Source organism: Mustela nivalis (assembly GCF_964662115.1).
Source record: "Mustela nivalis genome assembly, chromosome: 11".
NCBI lineage: Eukaryota > Metazoa > Chordata > Mammalia > Carnivora > Mustelidae > Mustela > Mustela nivalis.
In genome coordinates this window covers 38,052,033-38,079,776 of record NC_139030.1, presented here as the reverse complement: position 1 = coordinate 38,079,776, position 27,744 = coordinate 38,052,033, and the positions used below count along the sequence as shown (strand labels likewise).

Genomic DNA, 27,744 nt, shown 5'->3' with positions numbered 1-27,744 from the left:
GATAAGATTCAACCCCAAGAGCTCCCACTCCTACAGCTGACACAAGGACCACTTCACTGTGCCAAACTTCTGTCATAAGAACCCCAGAGAAAACGAGATGCCGAAGTAGGTGGGGATTCTTCATTTCAGCTTTTGAAACCCTGACTCTACAATGCATTGTAGACAGAGCTATTGGTACTATTGAAATTTTAATCACATTTTAATCTGAGCTATTCAGTGACGTGCATGAATATTTGCACACTAAGCAGGAAAGGCTTGCATGCTCTATAGGTTATCGCTTGCTCAGTACAGATAGAGAAAAAGGTCACTTACACTGGAAATCATATTTTACTTTCATTCTGTGGCATGGCCAATAGAATAAGCTAAGTAAAATAAGTAAAATGTGTGTGGTAAAGTTGAATTATAATCCTGTGTCAAAGATATTTAACCTAAAGTTTCTGTGATTGAGTAATTTGTTTTTAAAACAGCCACATATTAGAGGAGCTTGCTGAAATTCAACTGGATTTTTAGATGGGCACTGTGAGAAATCCATATTTTAATTACTATTGATGATATTAGATAGCTTGCTTAGAACACTTTTACCCAAATATTAAAGGAATAGAAGCTAAAAATAGTTAATAAAATTGTGTCTTTTAAAAAGATTTCATTTATTTACTTGAGAGAGAAGAGAGAGCATGCATGCAAGAGAGCATGAGTAGGGTGAGGGGCAGAGGGAGAAAGAGACTTCCCACTGAGCAGGGAACCTGATGGGGGTCTCCATCTATTCCAGAACTCCAGGAACGTGACCTGAGTGGCAGCAGACACAGCCAACTGAGCCACCCAGGCACCCCTAAGTTATTCTCAATTACATTTTTTTCTCTGAAATTATGAAGAGACCCATATTACAATAGCAACTGAACCAAAATATTCATTTTAACCAGGAAAAATGAGATGAAAGTTTTATGAAATCTATAAAATTTAGTATATTGTACTTTGCATATGAGATGCTAGATATTATCAATAATCAACTAATAATGTATTAATAAGCTAGGCAAAATAGTGCATAAGGGAAATTATTTATTTATGAATCTTCCTTACCAAAATTTTAAAATTATTGCATTTATGGTAACTAAAGTTACTTTAAGAAATAAATAGGTATGCAAACAGAAAGCCTACAAATCTCTAAAAATCTATTCATATTTTAATTTTTGGTAACTTGTCATCAACTTTCTACTACCAAATGTATCCTTTGTAGCTTTTTAGAAACAATGTTGGATCTATTAAATTCTACAATCCATATGATACTATAGCATTTGTTAAAACATTTCTATAAAAACATTCAATTATGATGATTCTGAGTAGTTATTGTACAGAAATTTATAAAATATTAAACGAATAAATTATTAGAATAATAAAGATGTTAAAGAAAAAAAATTGTAGAAAAAAATCACATTGAAATAGCAACAGAATCAACTTTGAGAAGGAAAATGTTGAATTCAAAGGAATAACAATAAAAATTAATAATATTAAATGATATCTCTGGGAATAACGATCACTGACAAAAAAATTAAACACTCTAAATGTAAATAATCATGTCTTGGACCACAGGAAATACCTCCAAACTTATCTCCCTAGCCTACCTTTGCTCTTCTATTCTCCACATAACACAGGCAGTGGTAACTTTAAAATCTTTTTACAATTAGATGCTGGCCTTCTTAGCTGGAAACCCAATTGGGCTCTTGTTTCTTTCTTTTTTTTTTAATTTAATTTTATTTTTTCAGTGTTCCAGAATTCATTGTTTACGCACCACACCCAGTGCTCCATGCAATACGTGCCCTCCTTAATACCCACCACCAGGCTCACCCTGGTGAACCTCCCCATTCCCCTCCCCTGCAAAACCCTCAGTTATTGGACTCTGGGCTATTGTTTCTGGCAGAATAAAATGAAAGGCCTGATCCAGTTTCCCAAAACAAAGTGCCTCCCACCACCCACATGAGATCTGCTTTTATAGTTGCAGAACTGAGCCCGTATTTTTAACCCACTGAGCCACTCATGTGCCCCTGTGAGCCTGTATTTTTTACACAGCTTCAAAATGTCTTTGAAAAACCAGAAAGCTTGAGTATTTGGAAAAGTACCTATCAGAAATTCGGGCTTGTTTTAAATCCTGAATTAACCTTTATTCATTTATTCACTCATTTATTTTGAGGCAGTTTTTTTTTTTTTTTTTAAAGATTTATTTGACACACAGAGAGAGAGAGAGAGAACACAAGTAGGCAGAGCAGCAGAGGGAGAGGGAGAAGCACAGGCTCTCCACTGAGCAGGGAGCCCGATGGGGGCTCAATCCCAGGAGCCTGGGATGATGACCTGAGCCAAAGGCAGCGCTTAACCGACTGAGCCACCCAGGCGCCCCATATTTTGAGGCAGTTCTTGATCCCAAGGCACTTCATTTTTTTAACCTTTATTTATTTATTTATTTATTTATTTATTTATTTTTAAAGATTTATTTATTTGACAGAGAGAAATCACAAGTAGACAGAGAGGCAGCCAGAGAGAGAGAGAGAGGGAAGCAAGCTCCCTGCCGAGCAGAGAGCTTGATGCGGGACCCGATCCCAGGACCCTGAGATCATGACCTGAGCCGAAGGCAGCGGCTTAATCCACTGAGCCACCCAGGCGCCCCTTAACCTTTATTTATTTATTTATTTTTATTGTGTTATGTTAGTCACCATTTTACCCCTCTGATATTTGAGTGGGAAGCTTTTTGGCCCATTAACTAACTTTCAACAAAATCTTTGTTAAAGCCTTTGTTAAAGGCTTTTTTTTTTTTTTTTTTTTTAAGAAAGTATAAGTAGGGTATGTGCTTTGGTGAGTGCTGTGAAGTGTGTAAACCTGGTGATTCACAGACCTGTACCCCTGGGGATAAAAATATATGTTTATAAAAAATAAAAAATAAAAAATTAATCAAAAAAAAAGAAAGTATAAGTAGGTCTCATTGACTAGTAGGCATATGCAGACATATTTGCACTAATAATTTCTATGTTAATCAGAAATTCATACTCCCAGGGTCCTGGGATCCAGCCCCGCATTGGGCTCTCTGCTCAGCAGGGAGCCTGCTTCCTCCTCTCTCTGCCTGCTTGTGCTCTCTGTCAAATAAATAAATAAAATCTTAAAAATATATATATAAAGCTAAACTCCATATATAGAAAAGTAATATATGAAGAAATCCATATTACATTAAGATTTTGAATTTATTCAGGACCACATATTGGTATAATTAAATGGAGCTTCATTATAGAAAGTACATCATTATGTATCCTAAACTACCTGTTGTGTGGTATGCAGTGTTGTGGACTGGCCATGATGTATACAGATGTGGAATTAGCCTGGAAAATAGCTCAACTCCAATCAGCAGAGCCTAGCTCCTGAACAGCATCTTGTAGGTTCTAGTCCTTCTCACAGTCATCCAGTCAAGGAGAACTTTTGTAATATGAATTTCGTCATTTTAAATTGCATAATTTAAGTTTTTCCTGAAATTAAATTTCATCTGGGCTTCCTTTGAAACTCACCTCCAGTCATCTTTGGACAAATTTATCAAAACATTCATTTCTTCTTCTTGCATAAGTCGATAAGCTGCACTCACATGGTGATTCTCAAGGACAGAGCGATCATTATACAAAAGGGCAACATCTGACCTAAGAATTAAAAACAAAATGTCCAGAAGAGGATTTATTTTAGATTTCATGAGCATTTGCTAAATATACTCAAGTCACAAGATATCTCATCAATAAGAATTCTATAATCAAACACCTATATTTATGGAAGTACTTAGTTTTTTTTTTTAAACCATGCGATAGCTTTAAAAAAATAGACTTTTTTTTAGAGCAGTTGTAGGTTCACAGCAAAATTGAGCAGAAGGTATAGAGCTTTGCCATATACCCCCTCACCATAGATATGTAAAACCACCTCCTCATTATCAATTTCCCACACCAGAGTGGTACACTGGTTATAATTTATAGGTCTACATTGAACGTCATTGTCACCCCAAATCCACAGTTTACATTAGGATTCACTCTTGGTGTTGTACACCCTAGGTCTTTGGACAAATGTACAATGACATGCATCCACCATTATGACATTGCTCTGAGTAGTTTCACTGCCATAGAAATCCTCTGTGCTTAGTCTGTTCATCCTTCCCAAGCCCATAACCCCTGGTAGCCACTGATCTTTTTACTTTTCTCCATAGTTTTGGCTGCTGAAGAATATCATATATTTAAAATCATATAGTATGTAACCCTTTCAGACTGGCTTCTTATACTTAGTAATATGCATGTAAGATTCCTCCATGTCTTTTCATGGCTTGATAACTAAACTCTTTTGAACACCAAGTAATAGTCCATTGTCTAGGTCTATCACAAGTTAACCTTTCACTTACCTAAGGATTTCTCAATTGCTTCCTTATTAATAAAGCTGCTACAAATATCCATGTTCAGGTTTTTGTATAGACATAATTTTTCAGCTCCTTTCAGTAAATACTAAGGAGTGTGATTGCTGGACTGTATGGTAAGAATATGTTTCATTTTCTGACAAACTGCCAGAAATGGCTTCCTAAGTGGCTGTACCATTTTGCTTTCCCACTACAGTGCATGAGATGTCCAGTGGCCACATATCCTCACCAATAGCTGGTGTCGTCAGTCTTCTAGATTTTAGCCATTATAATAGAGGTGTAGTGATATCTCATTGTTTAAATTTTCATTTCCCTTATGACATATAATGTGGAACACCTTTTCATATGATTTTCCATCTGTATCTCTTCTTTGGTGAGGTGTCTGTTGAAACACAGTTTTAAGTTGGGCCATTTATTATTGTAGAGTTTAAAGAGTGTTTTTGTGTATTTTGTGCAACATCCCTTATCAGATATATCTTTTGCAAATATTTCTCCCCACCTTGTGGATGGTCTAATTACCTTGATATTGTCTTTTACAGAGTATAAGTTTCTAACTTTAATGAAGTCCAGCTTACCAATTAGTTCTTGTGAATTTTGATTTAGTGTTGTATCTAAAAAGGCATTGTCCCATTCAAGATCATCTAGGTTTTTTCTTATGTTGACTTCTAGGAGTTTCATAGTTTTGCATTTTTACATTTAGGTCTATCCATTTTGAGTTAGTTTTTGTGAGGAGAATAAGGTCTATGCTTAGATTTATTTTTTTGCATGTTCATTAGTTTCAGATCCATTTGCTAAAGAGGCTAGACTGTGTTTGGCCTATTGCATTGCCTTTGCTCCTTCATCAAAGATCAGGTAAAAGGTAAAACTACTTTTTATGTGTGTCTATTTCTTGGATCTTTCTTCTGTTCCGTTGATCTATTTGTTTATTCTTTGACCAATACCACACCATCTTGACTACTATAGCTTTACAGCGAGTCTTAAAGTTAGATAGTATCAATTCTCCAACTCTGTTCTTCTCTTTCAGTAATGTGTTGGCTATTCTGGGTCTTTTGCCTTTCCATATAAACTTTAAATTTGCTTGTCAACATTCACAAACTACTTTGCTCGAGTTTCATTGGGATGGCTTTGAATCTATAGACCAAGTGGAGAAGGACTGACATCTTGACAATACTGAGTCTTCCTACCATGAACATGGAATATTCCTCCATTGATTTAGTTCTTTGAATCTGTCATCAAATTTTTGTAGTTTTCCTGATATACATCTTATACATATTTGTTAGATTTATACCTGAGTATTTTAATTTTTTATGCTATTGTAAGTGATACTGTGATTTTAATTTAAAATTCCACTTTTCACTACTGGTATGTAGGAAAGTGGCCAAATTTTGCATGCTAACCTTATATTCTGCAAACTTGCTATAATTGTTTATCAGTTCTAGGAGCTTTGGGGTCAATTCCTTTGAATTTTCTATATAGACTATAATGTAACTTGTGAACAAAGACAGTTTTATGCTTTCTTTCCCAATCTTTATGCTTTCTGTCTCCTGTCCTTGCCTTACTGCATTAACTAGGACTTCCACTATGACCATAGTTTTAAAAAGGTAGTGAGAGAAATATCCTTGCCTTGTTCCTGACCTTACTGGGAAAGCTTCAAGTTTCTCACTGTTAAGTGTGAGGTTAGTCATCAGGTTTTTTGTAGATCTCCTTTATCAAGTTGAGAAAGGTCTCTTTTATTCCTAGTTTGCTGAGCATTTTTATCATGAATGGTGTTGGATTTTGTCAAATGCCTTTTCTCCATTTTGATATAATTTCATGTTTTTCTTCTTTAGCATGATGATATGATGATTTCCTTAATTCACCAGTTTGGTCATAGTTTGCTTTTAATTATCTTAGTTTCCTTTTAATTATCATAGTTTGAATATACTTATGTCTTTTCCTTACAATTTGTAATTCAGACACTTGTAAAATAATCTAGATATGCCAAACAGAGAAAAAAAATTACCTGGTATCCTCATTCAAACATTGAATGAATCGAACCCTCTGCTGATGAATCAACCCATTCCAGATAGTTGATTACCAACTATTTTCTATGTCCCTAGACTAAAATTAGTTTGGATGGAGGGTAGAGGGAATGATGAAAATAATTTGATCTATTATGATTTTAGTTTTTTCTCCCTCATAATGTTGTGATTAAACTTGAATATTTAGATCCTACAGCATTAAATTAACTGAGAAAACCTTAAAAAAAACCCAAAATCTGAAATGTGTGTTTTACCACCAATTTATAACAAACATTATATTTTAGAGTGATGAACTCATCAAGGAAATTTTTTTGCTTTTCACCTGTCCATATTTTCACATTATTTAAGCAAACAAACTACTTCAAGCAGCATTGCAGAACATAGTGGTCTAGCATAAAGTATGAAATATTTCAAGCATTCTCAGATCTGTATCATGGAGCCCTGGCTTCTTCCTCTGTCCTCTTAGATTGCCAGATCATTTTGCAAGTGTGGAATGGAAGCGGGACCAGGACCGCTATGTTTAATGTATTAAAATGACACATCCACCCATGTACGTTGCCAAATTGGAGGCAGCAAAAATAGCAAAAGGGAAGTCAAGTTAAAACCTGTGCAACTTAGTTTCCACTTGCTGCCGTGCCCAGACTCTTCGTTTTTCATTCCTTGTGGCAGACATATACTTCATCAGCACTAAAACTGCCTCATTAAGACTTACTGTTTTAGGCTTCTCAGTCAGTAGTACTGGTTACAGAACTGACATTACCACTGAATGTTTACCAAAGAATAGGGAAGGATAAATAAAATAAAGAATTAAAGAAACCTGGTTTTGGTTGCAAGGAACATATTTGACATCTGTATCTAATAATCTACTAAATAAACTAAGCTTTATAATCCAACATAGGGAAAATGACCTATGAGGTAGAACAATTACTTCATCTTTTATTTCTAGAACTATCATAAAAGTAGAAAAACATATGTAGTTAGCTAATGGTACATAATTCCACAGTAGGTTTTCTTTTAATCCCAATGATGGCCTAAAAATTCTCTAACCAATAATCATAACTCAATATACAGAAAAGTACACCTGCACACCTTGTTCAAGAGAGAACTGAGTATATCTTGCCCAAGTATCTCCAGAAGTTCACGCAGATCATGGGAAAAACTGACATGTAAATCACATGTCATTTGTATCAGATGGCCTCAAATCTAGCCAGGGCAGTGTAACTACATGACATGGCTCCAAGTATCACTGTCCTTTACTTTCAGCATCAATCAAAGCTATATCTTTGAACTGGATTTAACTGTAGCAAATTACTATGCTTTTGTCTCATAAATCCAATAAGATTCTGATAATACAGCACCATCTTAATGTTTGAGATGGTCTTTGACTGCTAAGAAAAGAACAAAACTCTAAGCAACATTCAGTATCCATGGTAACATGTAGCTCAGTATTTTTACGAAAAAGAAATTATCTCCATTTATTTACACTTTCAAGGATTTCATGAATTATAATGTCTGTATTGAACTCAAATCTAGCATTGCACTATGTTCTAAATTATTTTTTATTTTGCATTATCCAGTATATAGTTTTCTATATTAGAAAAGCATTCTAAATCTAAGTAACAATGAATGATATAAAATACAATAGAATTATTGATACTTTTAACATAAGATCTTATTTTTTTTTTGGACAAAATGGAAAGGTGTTAGAGTTTTAAAAGCACATTATATTGTTGTGTTTGTGGTCACCACAACATGTTCATTTATAGAATTCTCAAATTCTTGCATAATTAATCCTTTAAATTGATCCCAGTAGGCGATTTACAGGAAAATAAACAAAATACCAGACATTTTCTCCCCTTTATTTACAGAGTTTCTTAATGTAAAATTGGAGGAAAAATGAATTCTTCTTTCTCCCTCTCCTCTTTCTTTACTCTACCTTCTCCTCTTCCACCTCTTCCCTTTTTCTCCATTTCCTTCACCTTTTCTGCAGTCCAGAGCATAAGTAAGTTAGGACCCTTCATCAGTTGTAAACGGACGGTAAGGAGAAAGCTGGAAGTGATGGCCCGACACCACTGCTGGAGAAGGCGAGCCCTTGGCCTTCACTTTTCAGAGTAGAATAAACAAGAAGTGTTCATGGATAACAATCCCTTGCTTCCTTCTCCAATTGCTAAAACTGTGGGGCCCAGCTCAGTAATGAGCTGTGTTTAACTAAAATCTCACTCATTGTGGATTCAGTGGATGTAGAAGGGTCTTTGACAAACAAAAATGATGTGCATGGTCTACCTTCACTTTGATGTTTGACACAAAAATGGAAGAGCTGCCTCTACTCTACAAATGTGTAGGTAATTAATATCCTCTTCCACATGAACAGACCTCCAGGTCTGCCTTTTCCCTTCATGGTCTGTCAATCTCAAAAGCTCTAGGAATAGACAGAATGCCTTCCTGTGTCACATGCATATGGAATATTGTTCACCAATGAAATTGAAAGAGCTATCAAGCCATGAAGAGACATTGAGGAACATTAAATACATATTATTAAGTGAAAGAAACCAGTCTGAGAAGGCTTTATATCACAGTATTTCAACTATATGACATTTTAGAAAAGTCAAAACCACAAGATATTAACAAGACCAGTGGTTATCAGGTGTAAAGGCAGAGAAAGGAAGGGAGGGAGGGAAAGAGGGAAGAAGGAAGGGAGGAATAGATGATGCACAGGAGGTTTTAGGGTAGTGAAACTATTGTGTATGATACCATAATGGTGGATACATGGCATTATACATTTGTAAAATCCATACAATGTGTAACACAAAAACTAAACTCTAATATGTATTATGGGCTTCAGTTAATAATAATGTATCAGTAGTGGTTCATTATAACAAATGTACCATACTGATGCAAGATGTTAGCAACAGGGGAAACTGTGGGGGTGGGGAAAGAGAGTTTATGGGAAATATGTACTTTCTGTTCAGTTTTTCTATAAATCTAAAACTTCTCTAAGAAATAAAGTCTATTAATTAAAAAAAAAGAAAAAAATTAATTTTCCCTTAATAAGACTGGAGGGTTCTACAGTAATTCTAGAGCAATATCAGTCTCTCAACTTCCATCTCCATCTCAAGCAACTCTGACTAGTGAAAGACTTAGAGAGATGTCAGGGACCTATGTATAGAAAGTTGGATCACAATGGGTCCTAGACACATTTTGCCTCTCAGGCACTGAGATCTCTGCAACCAAAAAGAACAGAGAGAACCTTTCTGTTATGAAATGAATTATGTCTCCCTAAAATTCACATGTTGAAGTCCCTTGTACTTTAGAATGTGACTGTATTTGGAGAAAAGGCTTTTAAATAGGTAATTAAAGTTAAATAAGGTTATAAGTGTGTGCCTTAATCCAATATGGCTGATGTTCTTATAAGAAGAAGAAGAGATACCAGGAATTTGTACCCACACAGAAAGGGTCATGTGAAGACAGTGAGAAGGTGGCCATTTAAACCAAGCAGAGAGGCTTCTGCAGAAACCAAACCTGCTGACACTTCTTGGATTTCTAGACCTCAGAACTGTGAGAAAAATTCTGTTATTTAAACCACCCAATCTGTGATTTTGTGATAATAGCCCTAGCACACAGGTATATCTCCACTCTGGAAATTTGATTCTAATAACTGTCATTTATTAGCACCATTAAAAACCTCATTTTCTAATTATTTTAAATTTAGCACTTCACACTAACCTGGAAATAAGGTTTTTTTGATTTTTTTCAAAAGCACAATTTTATTACTTTCACATACATAATGATACTAAGCTAATGCCTTAAATAACATGTTGCAAGATTCATGTCAGTCAGATGTCTGAATTGTGTGATACTTCAAAGTATTAATTCTGGGCAGAGAGAAATTATCTGACACATTTTTAGATTATTTAAATTGCTAAATATGTTAGTAAATATTTATACAGTTTTCTTGATAAATAATTGAGACAGTGTTTGTAACTTAAGGAATTTTGCTAAAATCCATTAAAACTACTTATTAGACATCTTCACTGTTTTTTAAAAATTTTATTAAAAATAAGATATGGTATCTTGCCATTTGCGATGACGTGGATGGAACTAGAGGGTATCATGCTTAGCGAAATAAGTCAAGCAGAGAAAGACAACTATCATATGATCTCCCTGATATGAGGAAGTGGAGATGCAACGTGGGGGGTTAAGGGGGTAGGAGAAGAATAAATGAAACAAGATGGGATTGGGAGGGAGACAAACCATAAGTGACTCTTAATCTCACAAAACAAACTGAGGGTTGCTGGGGGGAGGAGGGTTGGGAGAAAGGGTGGGGTTATGGACATCGGGGAGGGTATGTGCTATGGTGAGTGCTGTGAAGTGTGTAAACCTGGCAATTCACAGACCTGTACCCCTGGGGATAAAAATATATTATATGTTTATAAAAAATAAAAAACTTAAAAAATAAGAGATATGAAGAAAAATAAAGTTTTAAGTTAGAAAAGTTCATGCTTTATGTAACTTACCTTGTCTGAATATGAAAGTTGTTTGTGGTTCCTGTATGCTCGTAATCATGAATGGCAGCAGCAAAAACCATTGCTAAAATTTCCAGTTCAGTGAGCCAGTGCTGGTAAATTAAAAAAAGATACTATCATATTTACAAAGCAGAGGCCATGCTGTATTTCTACAAAAGAGATTTTTAGTGCAGTCAGTATAAGTAATCATACAAATACATTAAATTATTTTTATTGATTTTAAATCGATTTTTCCTTCCTTTCTCACATGTGTTGATTGTGCATTATGGATGGTTCATGAGGTCAATGATTGTTTCATGGCTTGTAGGTTCAAAATACAGACATTATAATGTTCCTTGCCAATCAGAAAAGGAGTACTTTTCCATCATTTAAAAGGTAAACCCTGTGTGGATTTTTGAATTCACAGATTTATGAATCTGGGCCCTCATGAAATCGGTTACAGTTTAATAATTCTTTTAGTTTAGTCATTTTTAAAAAAAGATTTTATTTATTTATTTGACAGAGATCACAAGTAGGCAGAGAGGCAGGCAGAGAGAAAGGAGGAAGCAGGCTCCCTGCAGAGCACAGAGGCCAATGCTGGGCTTGATCCCAGGACCCTGGGATCATGACCTGAGCCGAAGGCAGAGGCTTTAGCACACTGAGCCACCCAGGTGCTCCTAGTTTAGTAATTTTTGACATTAGGGCCCATACACCATTAAAATATCTTTAGCTCAACTTTTGTAGAAGACCCTACTATGAGAAAATTTTTCACCTAAGAGTTGAAAATATTCACTTTGCTCATTAAACTGAACTTTGCTTATATAGTTCACATTAAGATTCATAAGAGTTTCTAAGAATTTACCAAATTTGCTCTGCATAACACATATATTCTGACTGTGCAATTAAACCTAATAATAAAAGATAGAGCAAGTGTTTTCATTTAAAATCCAGACCACTCACTTCATATACATTGATCTTTCTGTTATCAGGTGGATGGCTTAACAAAATTTCTCTGCTATTACAAGTCTACTAGGTAATTTGGTAGTTTATTCATCACTGAAATTTTGCATAACAGTTTTACTACACTCTCTATTATGACAACCATGAGCCACTACTTAAATTGAAAATAAATAAAATTAAGTAAAATTAAGTTCACTTTCCCCAGGGACAGAAGCCACACTTCAACTTCTCAGGAATCACATGTGGCAAGTAGTTACCATATGGAACAGTGCCGATGCAGTGTTTCCATCATCACAGAAAGTTCTGTTAGATAGTGGTGCAAGTAGATGGAACTTGATTCTGGGAATGAAGGATCCCCATGACAAGGAGCTTATTCGTTAGTAGTCTCATTCCACACACTTGAAACAATTACATTGTACAAAAAAACAGAAAAATAGAAACAACATGCATACTTGATAAACAGTCACAGAAAAAGATACAATCGAAGGGCCGATAGAATGTCTATCTGGTGGCAGTGATCTTGGAAGAAGGATGCACTAAGTTTTGCACCTAATGCCATGGGAGAAACAGAGAGATTCTAAATAGAAGCAGCAGATGCAGAATGATACTGTCGAGACTGATATGGAAATCGAATTGCCCATAGTACAGTTGTGTTGGAGAGTCAAGTGGAATGAGAATGGAAAGAGAGTGCAGATTATGGGAAGAGTTGATAGAGTACTTTGATTAGAGCCGATGAATCTGGATTTTGTATAAGATGTAGGAGGGAGCCACTGTAGATCCATGAGTCCAAAATGAGATGTGACAACTATTGGATTTCATAATTGACAAAGACATGATCTTATAAATTTTTGCTCCTCTTCACATAATCTACCAGTTACCAGTCTGGTAATTGGCACATAGTAGGAACTTAATATTTGTCTGCTGACTTGAATTTCATGAGTTTTGCATTCGGAGGAGGCAGTAAGGAGTTGTGTAAAGAGAATATGGATAATTAGATGATCCTGGTTTTAAATCTTTGTTGGCCATGAGGCAAATTAGTTATTTACCCTCTCAGCCACAGTTCCCATGAAAATAGAATTAGTGATCATTCCCTGTGGAATTGTAAGAGAAGCTTTTAAGTTAATGTATTCACTGTGTCTTTTGCAAATCTTGTATAATAGTAAAATACAGAAAAAACATCATTTTGCTGAACTTACTACCTTAAAAGCACTGTAGAAGGCATTGAGTCTGGAAAATAATTGTGAGCTAACATATCTTTAGTGATTGCAATTCAAGAATAAATGTCTCACAGCTGGATGACTGAAGCAGAAATGATTTTCAGACCAATGGGAGTTGATATAACTAGCTATTTTGTGTTTATGGGTGCATTTAATTGTGAGTCATTAAAAGGAAGAATGGCCTCTATTATAGCCTGAAGTGGGACTGAGCCTCCAATGTCCCCAGTGAGACTGTGGAATTAAACACCATGAAATGGAAAGCAATTGAAGTTAAACCAGGCTTTGTACCCTCAGAAACTCTCTGTTTTATTAAAAAAATAAAATTAAATAAAAAAAAATTGATCCAAGAAACGGGTCGCCAATTTTCTTAACCATATCCTAATTTTTCTAAAGATCTTTTTTTATTTATTTGAGAGAGAGTGCACATTGGGTAGAGGGGCAGAAGGAGAAGAGAATCTTAAACAGACTCCTCACTGAGTGTGGAGCCCAATGCAGGGCTTGATCCCAGGACCCTGAGATCACAACCTGAGCCAAAACCATGAGTCGGACATTTAACAGACTGTGCCACCCAGGTGCCCCTTATGTATTTCCTATTGATCAACAGATTTAACTGTCATTTAAAAAAAGTGATATTTAATACCTACAATAATATAGAAAATGAAGCTGCAATTATAAAAAACATTAAATTAAGGCAGCAGAGATGGGTTTTAATTATAGATTATCTCATAAGCATTTAAAATTATCTTCCTAGCCGTTAAAATTGATTATACTTATTTCCTGTTTTTAGTCTCATTATTCTCTGCTTCCCATAAATAGTACTTCCTCCATGAATCCCTTTTATTTATTGCCACACTATGGCCCTAATAATTAAGTTTAAATGATAAAATATTGAACCCTCTCACTTAATTTAAAAGCACACCTATTTTGTATTAGTGAAAGTAGAATTTTGGGTGGACTTTTAGTTCCTTAGTTGTTCATTCATTTTACATTGGTGCCAAATGAGAATTCCAACACAGAAAGTGAATGCTTATATTCATTGATTTTGTAAGTGATTCATGAGAATATGCCAGAGAATGAGGCTGAGTCCCATCACTCTTCCCAACTAGCACAGTGGTCAGTACATAACCTACGTGCTTCTGGTTCCTCATGGGCAGATATAAAGGGTTAAAATGATGGGTCGTGAGCAGTGTAGACACTGTGTTTCATCTAAACCACAGTTTGCATTTTGCCTAGAGAAATGCCCAGGTAGACTAACTCTAAAATGAGCAGTCCCCAAATTATATCATAGGGAGATACTGACTGCCATCAATAGTTATTATAATGATATCAGAAAGAAAGGAAAAGGAATTAACATTGGCTGGACATTTTAGCTAGATGGTCTCTTTTGTATAACCATCCTACTTTCCACTTATGAGGTAAATATTTTTATCTTTACTTGGCACATGACAAAGCTGGATCTTAAAGAATTGAGTCAACCTGCCAAAGGTTGCATAGCTATCAAATGGCAGAGCAGGAATTCAACCCAAAATATGATTCCAAAGTTTCTGTTCCTTTCAGAGATCACAATATTCCTTTTATGGATGACTACAGCATTCATTACTTGAAGGAGGCAATACGCAGAATACATTTTTCCCAGGTTTTAGAGGCAGAATTTCTAAAGAGTTTAACTGGGTATATTGATGGGTAGAAAGAAGCTCTAAATAGAGCTTTAATTCTTGTGATGTAAGTTTTCACATCTGAATTATTCAGTGTGTGTATGTTTATGTGTGAGAGAGAGAAAGTGAAAGTGTATGTGCATATTAAGGCTGGGAGGATTTCGGGTCAGAAAATCACACTGACCTATTAGTTCCTGTTGTGTCTAAAACAGTATAATTAACAACTTTCTTAGCTAAATTAAAGGGTTGGACACCTTTTTCTCTAACTTTGAATAGGATGACATAGTTTACTATAACTTATCCAGTAGTAAAAAGTGTCATAATAATATTAATACATAATACACACAAAATAATACAATATATAATAAAAATAAATTGACGTTATTGATATTAGGATGTGTGTTAATACCTATTATGTTTCAGGAACTGGGTTAGGTGCTTTACATATATGGTATCTGTGCCTCTTCATTGTCATCCTACATGGTGGTATTATTAGCCACATATTAATGACAAGAAAACCAAGGCAGTGGGTGAGTGATCTAGGTCATGGTAGAGCAAGGTTTCAAACCTACCTCTGGTTGCCTTGAAAGCCTACACACTTTCTACTCTTCCAAACATTGCTGTCTGGGAAGCCACTTAAAAGAATAGTATTTCCACATAGTTGGTAGAATAGAGACATAGTGGCATATTTTTTGTAGAAAGACGGGAGAAAAACTGAGTCAATCCAGAGTATGGGAGGCTATTTCTGGGTGTGGTCAGGGGACTACAACTTCCAAAGCAAACAGATCTCATAGCATCGTTCCTTCTTCTACTCTTAATATTAGAACACAGGGTCAGGAGCCCTTAGACACAAGTGTTCCCTTACAAAGGCCCTTGGAAGGTTTCAAATTCAGAGAGACACTTGGAGGTGGCATTTGGTGAAGCAATTTTCTCTTCAGCCAATGGAATGAGCTACCACACACAACCGCTGCCTTGGCACAGGGCTACAAGTTAACTGCCAAAGGACAGAGAGGGACAGACAGAGGGTGTACTAGCATCAGCTCTCCTCTGCAGGGTCTCCTCCCAGGCTGAGGGTATCCTGTGTGACAGTAACAAACTGAAGGACAATAGCTTCATCAAGACCCCTTCAGTAACTAGTCCTCAGACCATTTTGCAGGTGGCAGGCTGCGCTAGTCACCTGAAAGTTTGGGGCTGCCCAGAGTGCTCCAGAAATGTTACACAGATAAGACCATCCTGAAATGGCAGGGCATCAACTAAAACTAAAGCCAGTGACCCAGTCTTCCCCACATCAAATCCGAGGAGTTTCAGCTAAATCAATATTTCTATAATACATTTTTGTTGTTTCAAAGAACCAACATATTCATCTGTGTGAAAATTAATACTCGCCTACCGCTTTTTTCATCTGAAGAAAAGCTTGTTAAAATAACTCCCCTAAAGCTATCAAGCTGGCTGTGAAACCTAGTTTTCACAACATAGGCAGGCAATAAATCCGTAATTCATTTTGCCTTTCCTCTTACCGTCTATTATAAAGTTTCTCATTACTTCCTGTAGTTGAAATGTATTTTCCGCATCTCAGACAACAGTGACAGTCTTCCACTAGACTATTTTTGTAATGGCCAAACTAATGGATGAGTAAAGAGCCCACTGACACATTGTAGCTGAAGGATAAATTAATCAGAAACAATTTCTCCAATGAAACCTGCTAAAGTAGATCGAAGTTCTGTTTATGATTGGTAAGTTAAAGACTACGTGATCTTTACTAATGTCAAATTTCTAGGAGTCATGCCAGGCTGGGACAGATTTCCCATCTTCCAAAGAAGTTGGAATGGCTTATTATATCCAGGAACAGGTCCTCCTCACAAGCCTAAGGGAAAAGTCACACCGTGGATTTGAATTTCTGTATTTACGTCATCCTTCATCTCTTCAATGTCACCTTTAGAAGAGAGGTTCTAAAGCTGAAATCAGAAACTTTTATTTGGCTCCCTTTATACTGATAGAAAAAAAAATGTACTTAAGCAGAAATATATTTTTAAATGATGAAATTTTGGTTACTTCCCAGCATAATATGGTATACATCTTCTCAATGAATTTCATAATTAAAGTAGATATTTGATTATACTGAAGTAGGCATTACTTTTCCATTCCATCTTGTTCTGAAGAAACTTAATCACTTCAGTTTCCATTTCAGAGAATCATTTAAATATTTCATTTTTTCAGCTAATTTTTTTTCAAATCCACAGAACTCAGGAAAGAGGACATGCCACACTTAAAATGAAAACCATCTCACTATCAGATTCAAGACCAAGGCCTTAGAGAACAAACAGCAAGAAGCTCCAACCAGGAAGATGCTGAAGTGACTTTTTCAAGGATAACAGCATTTGCTGCTGTCAGGAGGCAAAGAGCTCAAGAAACAGCTGTGACAGTGAAGTCTTATTAAAGCAAAGGAACTTTAAAAGAATTTCTCTGTGTGTGTGTGCACATGCTAGAAACAATTACAAGGAAGGTTACTTATACTACTTCCTAAAAGCTTATAATATCTTAAAGCCATGTCTTTGCATGCTTGATTTTCTACTGATTATTGTTACCTTCCACTTCCTCTTTCTACATGTCAAATCAGACTCCTGGAAAGAAGAGTGAGTAAGCTTCAACCTAGGACCAAGAAGCTTAGCCATGACTGCATTTGATCTCAGCCAATGGGTACATTTATACCATAAGTCTGTGATGTCCACATATATAACCTACTACAGGAAAACACAGGGTCTGATGTTGACAACACATACAGTTCAGCCTTCTACAAGGTCACAAGGAGGTCATGCTACTTCCTCAATTAAAGTTTTTGAGATTTCTGCCTCCCCCAAATAGGACTTAACTCCAAAGCAGGTTATGTTGTAATTTTGTGGTAGAATGCAGATTTCTGTTGAATTGGCAGTGAGATTCCAAGAAAATTCTTTATTAAATAGAAGCCTTTATTAGAAGTTGAGCTCCCAGCCATTAGCCATTACCAACTTCCAGCTATGTGAGTGAACCACCATGGGTATCTTGTTCAATGATGTCCTCAGCTATGGTTGCTAGCTGATTTTAAGCCCATCATTCACCACAACTGAGAACCTGCTAGTTGGGACGCTCCTAACTAAAGACCTTGGAGAGCTACTGATAAGTTGTTGCTTTAAGCTAGTAAGTTTTGAAGCAGTTTGTTTTGGAGCAACAGATAATCAAAACATGGGTTAGGAGTGGGATCTGAGCCCAAGGCATTGATGGATGTGCAACATTTTTCGAGGCAAAGAAAGATGAAGAAGAGGAGCAAACAATTTCTTCAATCATCATATGAGACAGTATTGGATGAACCATAGTGAATAGATTGTGTAGAGAAAAACACACTACAGTTTCTTGGGGAAAAATAAAATTAATATGAAAAATTTCTATATATAATAAAGTTGAAGAATCATGTAACTGTTCTAAGTTTTCAGGATCTTCAGGACAACAATGTGGCTCTAGGGACTTTGCATGGAACCAGATTAGGAATAATCTCTGGTGTGGACAGATGAGATACTGAGGATCTCTGGGCCCCAAAGAGTATTAGTTACATAGACCTGAGTGTCAATGAGCCAATAGAATGGGTATGTGACTTCTGAAGTCAAAATAGATAGGCAATGTATATTATGGGATTTGATGGAATATTCTACTTACATGCAATTTATGGCATTGCTTCAGCAGAGGCTGACACATCAGGAATCAAGAAGGTACCAAGATTTGGGCATCTCCTATGGTCTGTCTCCCTTTGAATCCACCTCAGTGTGGAATTTTTAGAAGAAAGAGTTGCTTCTTTCTTTTTACTTTCTGGGAGTCACTACAAACTCTGAGACATTACAGAAATTCCAGGCAGAGTCAGAATTCCTAACATCTACTCGTTGTTGTCCTGGATTGCATTGCTGAATCACTTATTTATTTATTCATTGATTCATTTAGATGCAAAGAAGAGGAAGGAGAATTTGGAAAAATTCACATAAATCATTTCCAAAGTCCCTATGAGGATTTGCAGTCAAATGCTCTACCCCTGAGCTATACCCCCCCTATGAGGATTTGATTGTGATTATTAGTGCAAGTAAAAGAGAAAAATCCACAGAAGTCAGTTTGGGAGAACATGAGGGAAGAGCACGGTAATTAACTTTAATCCCAAGACTGTGTAGGTCGCTTTTTGTTTTTGCTTTTTGGTTGATTCCTATAGGGAAAAATTATAAACAAAAAATGTCTGGGAGTCCAAATTTCGGAAAATTTGCAATATATTTACATTTGCCTCTGGGTATATTTTTTCATGGAGTTAAAATATTTTTTGGAAAATGTATATTATGAGTAATTCATTAACCCTCAAAAATCCGAAAGATCATCACATAATATTCCTGTGGGTATTGAAGGGACAATGGCAATGTAGGAGGAAGGAATTTGGTGTTCCAAATTAACAAACTTCAGTTATAAAAACTTTCTTACCATGATACCTGTATGAAGCATTATGTAATGCACAGTTTGAGTGACATCAGCTGCATGAATCAAATTGTGATAAGGATTTTTGTATTTGCTGTAACCAACTTCTAAACCTTCTGCAAAGGAAATTAGGCAAGAAACAGGAATCTGCAAAAAGTAATAATCATGATTATATTTTGGCCAAAACAGTAGCACTAAATCAACATGAGCACAACAATGTTTGGGATGGGACACAATCGTGAGCCAGATGTGGGCAGTAGTTTTTTGAGGTTACATGTAGGCTGTTTTGAAAAACTATTTCATTAACCTGCTAGCTTTCAATCCTAAGAAAGATTGTAACCCCCAGGTACTTAACTAAGGTAGATGAAATAACAATCTTACCCATACTGTTGCCTTTAAATGTTTATATCTCCCAGTGTCAAGACAGAAGACTAGTTCTTAAAAGAGTAAAATTCCCAATTACAATTGGTGATGTCTAGTTTTTCTATCTGTAATACAAGGGATTAAAACAAATGACCTCCCAGTACCTTCTATCTAAGATTCCATGATTCCAGTGGTAATGATGAAAGGTATAGGTTGCAGAGTGCTCAGAAATCTGGATCAAATCTGCTGCTTAAATGGCTCTAAAATGAAATTAGTTAGAAGCCCTTTCATCTCGGGTTAAGAAAAGCTGCCAGGAAAGGTTCATTCTATGTTTTAGGAACACAGAAGATGATATTTGTTAAAAACATAGCTCTTAATCACGACATGATTTGATCTCTGGGTAATTCAGGGGGATGTTGGTGTCTTGTTGGAATGAGGCTACAGTGGCTCACAATGTCCGTGTGGATGTATGTCAGTGAGTCGTGGATAATGGCTGCATCATGTGGTGAACTTGTTCCACTAGAAATGTTATAAAATGCATTGATTAATGACTCGATGTTCTGCATTTTCATTCTTATTCAGATAACGAATTCTAAGAGCACTTCATTTTTGTTCCATGTTTCTGACCTTGAAACGATTGATAAGATCATATCTGGTAAACAGTTCATAAATCATAAACTTCAGACTGTGTTCTCCACTTGCTTCGTTTAAGGCAAATACATCAAAAGACCATTTATCAACGTCCTGTAAAAAATGAAAAAAGGAGTAAATGCTTTATATGGCAATATCATTTAGTTGTTTTTTTCTGTGAAAAATTCTTGGAGAGATCAGGCATTGTAGATTTAGTAGGTCACATTTCCATTTAGAACATCAGACTATATTTTTTTCCAGTGTCTGGTATGACAGAGCCACTTAGTATCTATGGGTTCACAAAAATGAGGCCATAATGGGTAATATAAGTGTTAAAATCTTCCCCTTAATCCCAAAGTTATCAAGCTTGATGTGATAAACCTGATAACACTATAATAATGATCTTATTCTCAGTCTCTCTTCAAATTCATGCTATAAATCACTTGTCCAGAGGAGGCTTCATTTTAAGGTACGTGGGTGGTGTCAGGTTATGTGGTTATGTGGGTGGTGTCAATGGAGGAATAGGGGAAAATAACCCCAATTTCTCTTTCCCACCCACTACATTCTACCCGGCTTGAAATTCCACCTCAAGAGTCAATGCTTTGATTTAAAGCTTTGATATTTTATGTCTTCTTTTAAGTTTCAAATAACTTAGAAAGATAGAGTATATACTACCTTATTACTCACTCTAACCTTGGTTGATTCATTTACACTTGCCTCCAGGGACAGATGGGAAGGAAAAGGAAGTGAGTCTTTTGATAGAGGAGAAGGAGGAGGAAAGTAATTATAGCATTTCAGGCGATTCCCAAGGGAAGTGGTCAGGCCTATAGGGAGATACATACATACCCATGGAAAAAATCTACTAACAGTGGGAGAGAAGTCTACGAGAGCTATGCCAAACCATTCCAGCTACCTCATGATTTTTTTTTTTTTTTTTTAATTTATCAGAGAGAGACGGGGAGAGAGCGAGCACAGGCAGACAGAATGGCAGGCAGAGGCAGAGGGAGAAGCAGGCTCCCCGCCGAGCAAGGAGCCCAATGTGGGACTCGATCCCAGGACGCTGGGATCATGACCTGAGCCGAAGGCAGCTGCTTAACCAACTGAGCCACCCAGGCGTCCCTACCTCATGATTTTTGATTTAAGTAATTACAGGTTGAAAACTTGCAGAAGGGTTCACAAAAAGGGACTTTTAACAGGTGATATCAGTCCTATACACTACTAAAGAGGTTTTCATGTAGAGTGGGAGCTTCAATGCTAAATATAGCAATGAAATTTTGAAAATTTAAAGAAATACAACAGTCAGTTCTAACGATTATTAGAACTTCCTAGCAAAGTGTGTGCTTACATACACACAGCAAGTTTAGTATTGAATAGGGCAACCTTAAAACTGTGCCTTAATTTTGAATATGAGCTGGGATTATTTATAACTTCATTTAATACATTTTTAGAGAGGCCAACAATCTGTACTATAAAATGCTGAAACTAAACTGAGAATCTGATAAATAGTATTCAAACAATCTCTTAAAAATACTGCTTTTGTGTAAGCCTGACGACTCATAGACCTGTACCCCTGGGGCAAATAATACATTATATGTTAATAAAAATAATTAATAAAAAATAAATTAAAATACTTCTTTTGAAAAGAGTAATAACAGCTTCAAATGGTATTTTTAATCACTTGAAAACACCAGTGAGATGGTTTTTTTTTTTTTTATTTTTTATTTTTTATAATTTGCTTGTACGTCTTTGTTAAATTCCTTGTACTTGGTCCTGATTTGATCCCCAAACACTTGCTTTACAAACACTTCATAAATTTAAAATCTCTGAAGGTTGTGTGAGCAGGCATTTTAACATCAATAAAGCTCAAATGAGGCCAACAAATCTCTTATCAAATTCCAAAGCTAACACAAGAATTAGTTCAGATTGTTAGGAGGCTGCTATTTATAGGTCCTGTTCTGGTTTCACACTGAGTAAAAGGTTAGTTCTACACTTTGGGGATTTTTGTCAACAATGATGATTTACACTTATAAAGTACTGCAAATGCTCACTTGAGGATAAATAAGACCAGAAGGTATCTCAGGAAGTAAGAACTATTTAACTAAAAATATTCTTTACTAGTGATATTTCCTCCCTCAACCTTTTAGTTGATACATTTTTCTCTACTACATTTTAGAAGAGTGTTTACTTTCTCTCATACTAAAATATTGTGTTGGTTTCTAAGTAAATGTTATTAAAATAAAAAAATAAAAGTAAGTAATATTCTTGTTCACAGTTGATGAAACAAAAATCTCACATGATCTAAGGAGTAATTAATATCCTATAATGTGACATTTCACTTATATACCAGTCTTTTTTTATAGCTTTAGAAACATAAATATAAAAAAGTGTTCAAGAAAAACTATCTCTTTAAATTAATAAGATTAAAGTCTACTATGCAGCAAAGAAAAAAATGTAAAGGGGATGTGTAAAAGAAAATCAACAAAAGATATAATATAAATAGCAATATAAATTTAAACTAGAAAGGAGTTTAAAGTATCAGAAATAAAGCAACTCAGGATATTCTGTTGCCCATGTCTTTTAAATTCTTGGTGATACAGGAAAACCACCATGAAATTGTTAGAGGAGACAAAGTTGAATTTCTCTACGGAAATGAAATAATAGAAAGAAATAAGAGATGTTAAGTGATGAGCTTAGAATAGGAACAGAAATAGGAACAATGCTTTTGTATACACACACAGTAGAAACAAGTGAACCAAAAACTTTCACTACTTCAGAGTTTTGGCTCCAATTATTTCTAACATATTTAATACTGCATTTGGGCATCAGCCATAGGAAAAGCAGAGATAAGAGAGTTGAATTTTTTTGTTATTTTCTTTTTTAAAAATTTTTTCAATTTATTTATTTTCAGAAAAACAGTATTCATTATTTTTTCACCACACCCAGTGCTCCATGCAATCCGTGCCCTCTATAATACCCACCACCTGGTACCCCAACCTCCCACCCCCCGCCCCACTTCAAACCCCTCAGATTGTTTTTCAGAGTCCATAGTCTCTCATGATTTTTCTTCCTTAATTTTATCTTTTTATGTGTTCTCAGAAGTAATATTCTAAACAAATTTTTTTCATGTAAGTTTTGTCCTGAAACACCTTTTTTTCAATGCACGAAACTTTCCCACAATATACATAACAAAATACATATATTCTGACAAGTCCTGGTGCCATCTCAAAATTGAATTCAAGATCCATCTAAACAAAGCCTGAAGAAGGAAAAAAATCACATATCTGTGTGCACACACATGCATTGACTTAATGTAAATCAGTCCTCATTTAAGTCTACAATGAACCATGATTTGGAACACATGACATGTGAATGGCTACAGTATTTTTCATGTACCAATACATAAGATGTAGCAAAGACCTATTCTCATTTTCTCCCAGCCATTGTAAGAAGATTTGAAAAAATGACTATTTGAAAATTTTAAATAATTGAAATTATTTCACCTTTAATGTTACTATGACAGCTTCTGGATATACCAAACCAACCATGTGATAAGACTTTCTGTACATCCTGAAAAAGAAAAACAAGTGTATATGTAAGACTCATTTATTCAAAGATTTTGAATATTTTTTTAAAATGTAAGGGGAAAGATTACTTTTGACATGTTCACCTTTTATCATTACTTACTGACTCTCTTTGTGGTAATAATGATTACTATGATCACCACTTATTGAGAACTACAATGTGACATGGGTTAATATGAATTTGTCTACACACAAACACCCTACTAAGTCAATATGACTGACATCTTTTTCTTTGCTTCATCTTATTAAAAGAGACTGTCCTTCATATGTGCAACAAACTTTCTGGCATGCCCATACTGATGAGAGAAGAATATTCTTGTTTTGCATCCATTTATGTGCCAAAATTTTAGATCAGGAAGCTGAATATCACTAAAATATTTCCTTTATGGATTTCTTTCTTTCTTCTATTTTTCTTATAAAATGGAAATTACAAGACAGAAAATGTAGTATCATCAGAATTTACATAGCTTCCTTTTTTTAAAGTTAGAAATTTTAGGGCAGAGCACATTGACAAAAACTGTTGAAGTTTGTTCAAATTGTCATGTAATAAAAATTAAGAAAACATTATGTAGAACAAAGTTATTCCCATTTTTATAATAGCACCAATAAAAATATTTTTATCCATCAGTAATTTGCTATATTTTCTGATAGGTAACCAAAATGACATAAACCAAATCCATGAAACTCTTCCATTAGTTCAAGTGACAAGAAAATCAATGTGATACCCCAATGTGTAGGAATAGCATAGACTTCTATTCAGAATGGGCAAGTACAACATCCTGGGAAGAAACATTTAACTATGAATCATGTCCCTTCATTTTCATATTGTCAGTCCATTGGCAAGTTACATTCCTAGACTATACTGTTGTAACTTTTTCCAAAATGCCTGAACAAAGTAAAAATTTAATGATTATATCATTAATTTATGTGAGGGAGATTAATATAAGAAATAGCCACTTGGAAAATATTTTGCTATTTTATAAAACTACTACAGAAGACACTAACTTTTTTTTTTTTAAGATTTTTAAAATTTATTTATTTTAGGGAGAGAGAGAGTACAAGCATGAAGGCAGAGAAGGAGAGGGAGAGAGAATTTCAAGCTGACTCCACATGGAGTGCTGAGCCTGATGCAGGACTCACTCTCACAACACTTAGATCATGACCTGAGCCAAAGCCAAGAGTCAGACACTTAACTAACTGACTGAGCCCCCCAGGTGCCCCTAGATACTAAGATTTTTGATTCAAGGTACCTTATGGATTTAAAAGCCACAAAATATATTTCTTAGTTTCTATGTAAAACCTCTCTTTTAAAGATAATAAATGCCAATAATTCATGTCTCTCTCTCTCTTTTTTTTTAATTTTTAATTTTATTTATTTTTAAAATTTTTTATTTTTTATAAACATATATTTTTATCCCCAGGGGTACAGGTCTGTGAATCGCCAGGTTTACACACTTCATAGCACTCACCAAAGCTACATACCCTCCCCAATGTCCATAACCCCACCCCCCTTCTCCCAACCCCCTCCCCCCAGCAACCCTCAGTTTGTTTTGTGAGATTAAGAGTCACTTATGGTTTGTCTCCCTCCCAATCCCGTCTTGTTTCATTGATTCTTCTCCTACCCACTTAAGCCCCCATGTTGCATCACCACTTCCTCATTTCAGGGAGATCATATGATAGTTGTCTTTCTCTGTCTCTGCTTGATCTCTCTCTCTCTCTTTTTAAAAGATTTGTTTATTTGAGGAAGAGAGAATGCCAGTGAGGGTAGGGGTGGAGGGAGAAGGAGATAAGCAGGCTCCCCAATGAACAGGAAGCCTGAAGTGGGGCTCTATCCCAAAACCCTGAGATCATGACCTGAACTGAGGCTAAGAGATGGTCATTTAAATAACTGAGCCATCTAGGTGTCTCTCATGTTCCTCTTTTGAATCTTGACTTCTTAAAAGCTCAGAATTAAAATATTGCATTTATGTATACCTCTAGCCTACCTTCCTTAATAAAGTATTTCCCCATTTTATCACAGAGACCTTATTACTTTATTTCACTATTTCCATTTAATGTTTATTTTAAATGACCCAGTAATTTTTGAATGTGGGTAATTGGTTATAATAAAAAATCATCCTTATTCTCTATCTCTCAGAAGATTTCAGAGCATTTTATAAATAAAAATACTTATATTAATTACTACATTGAGATAGGTATAATTATGGTAGTTTTGCAGGCAAGGAAAATAGTAATTGTACTATAACAGATCCAGAAAATAATTATTGTCAATAATGATATTTAGTTGTTTTGTGGGATTTTTTTTTTTTTGGGAGACAACAGTCTTTTCTATCTATTCTTCTAGTCTTTACTACTAAAAAATAGAGAGATGGGAAATAAAGGATGATGGATTAGGAAAATAAGGTCAATATAATAATAAGGAGTAAGAAATTTTAAAAAATTAAGTGACTTTCAATCCTTGTGATTTCACGTCACCAAAAGGCAGTAGGATACAGCAAAAAGAAGACATGCTTTAAATAACAGACTAGCCTCTCACTAGCTATGTGACCTTTGGAAAGCTATATAATGTCACTCATCTGTAAAATGAGGATAATTATAAGTTTTTTGTGATGAGTAAATGATATAAATGTCTAGCATAATATAATAAGTGCTCAATACAAGAAAGCCATTAGTATCATTGATGTTACTGTTCTCACTACTCTGCAGCCCATGCTGTTGCCTGCAATTCTTAGGTTCTTCAGGGCTCCCAGGGCTCTGTCAGAGCTCTGGTGCTGATCTCTTAGAACTGGAATAGGCTTAAGGAGTGAATGTCAGGGTGCATTCTCATTACATGGAATATAAAGCAAGACCAAGAAGATTATCCTTCTGAGGACATGGAGGAACTTCCCCATTATCTTTCTTAATCCTATAATTGGAAATAAAGTATTAGGACAAAAAAATAAGGATGACTGGAATCAGAATCAGTTTGTGGCAGACCGTAATACCGCTGCCTCACACTTGAGTAAATAACTGACATATTACAAGTTGCTGAAAAAGAACAATGAATTTCCTGGACGCCTGCAGGTGTTGAAAGTCCAGCTGGAAATATGGTAGATTATTTTTGGAAGCTTTTACTACAGTTGCAATGTGTAATTCAAGAACTCAACAAAACTCCACGAAAACTAAAAACTGTCTTATGTCAGATGTTGTGTTAGGTAAGAGCCCAGAGTGAACAAGAAAAAGACAGGCACTGCTTTTATGAGGCTTACTGAGCAGTGAAGGGGGCAATAAATAAAAAAACACATGATCACAAGCAGCACTCGGTGCTGCGAGGTAAACCACTGGTCAGGGCAGACAAAGTGATGAATGGTGTGCACAGCGATCAGGGAAGGCGTCTGGAAAGACAGGAAGGGTCAGCCAGGAGCAGGGGCAGGGAAAATCATTTTTGGTAGAGGGAATAACAGGATTATGGTTCCAAGGGAAGAAAGGGTTAGGGATGTGCGTTGAAATCAGAGCAATATAGAAATTCAGTCAAAAATAAAGGTAGCACTTGATGAGACAAGAAAGTTAAAAAGTGCTGAACCCTGCAAAACCATGATACAGAAATCACCCTTAATACCAAGTAAAATGGAAAACCATCAAGAGATTTTAAGCTTAGGAGTGACAGGGACTAATTTATATTTTAAAATGTCCCTGTAGAATGACTTGTTTGGAGAGGGAAGTTGAGGAAGTGAGGACCCAACTGGAAAGCTACTGTCCTGTTTCTGATGGCAGATGACAGAGCTGGGGACTAGGGTTTCAGGAGGGGAGATGGCAAAGTGAGCAGATGGGAAAGTGCAACTGGGTAATGGAATTGCAAGGACCTGTGGAGGCATGGAGTCTTGGGAGGGGAGACTTGAGAGAATACTCAGGAAGGCTTTCTAATTTTCAAAATGGA

General features: G+C 35.7%; 1 protein-coding gene across 5 annotated transcripts in view; it reads right to left on the bottom strand.

Annotated features, from left to right (window-relative positions):
• Positions 1-27,744, bottom strand: part of PDE1A (phosphodiesterase 1A) — a 342,680-nt gene that overhangs the window by 42,377 nt on the left and 272,559 nt on the right. For all 5 annotated transcript variants that reach the window (XM_082690215.1, XM_082690217.1, XM_082690214.1 and 2 more), the window contains 5 exons: positions 23,748-23,814; positions 20,245-20,361; positions 19,261-19,401; positions 10,956-11,056; positions 3,543-3,668 (listed from right to left, as the gene is read on the bottom strand). In XM_082690215.1, coding sequence (XP_082546341.1) covers positions 3,543-3,668; positions 10,956-11,056; positions 19,261-19,401; positions 20,245-20,361; positions 23,748-23,814 — 552 coding nt within the window. The remainder of the gene's footprint in view (positions 1-3,542; positions 3,669-10,955; positions 11,057-19,260; positions 19,402-20,244; positions 20,362-23,747; positions 23,815-27,744) is intronic.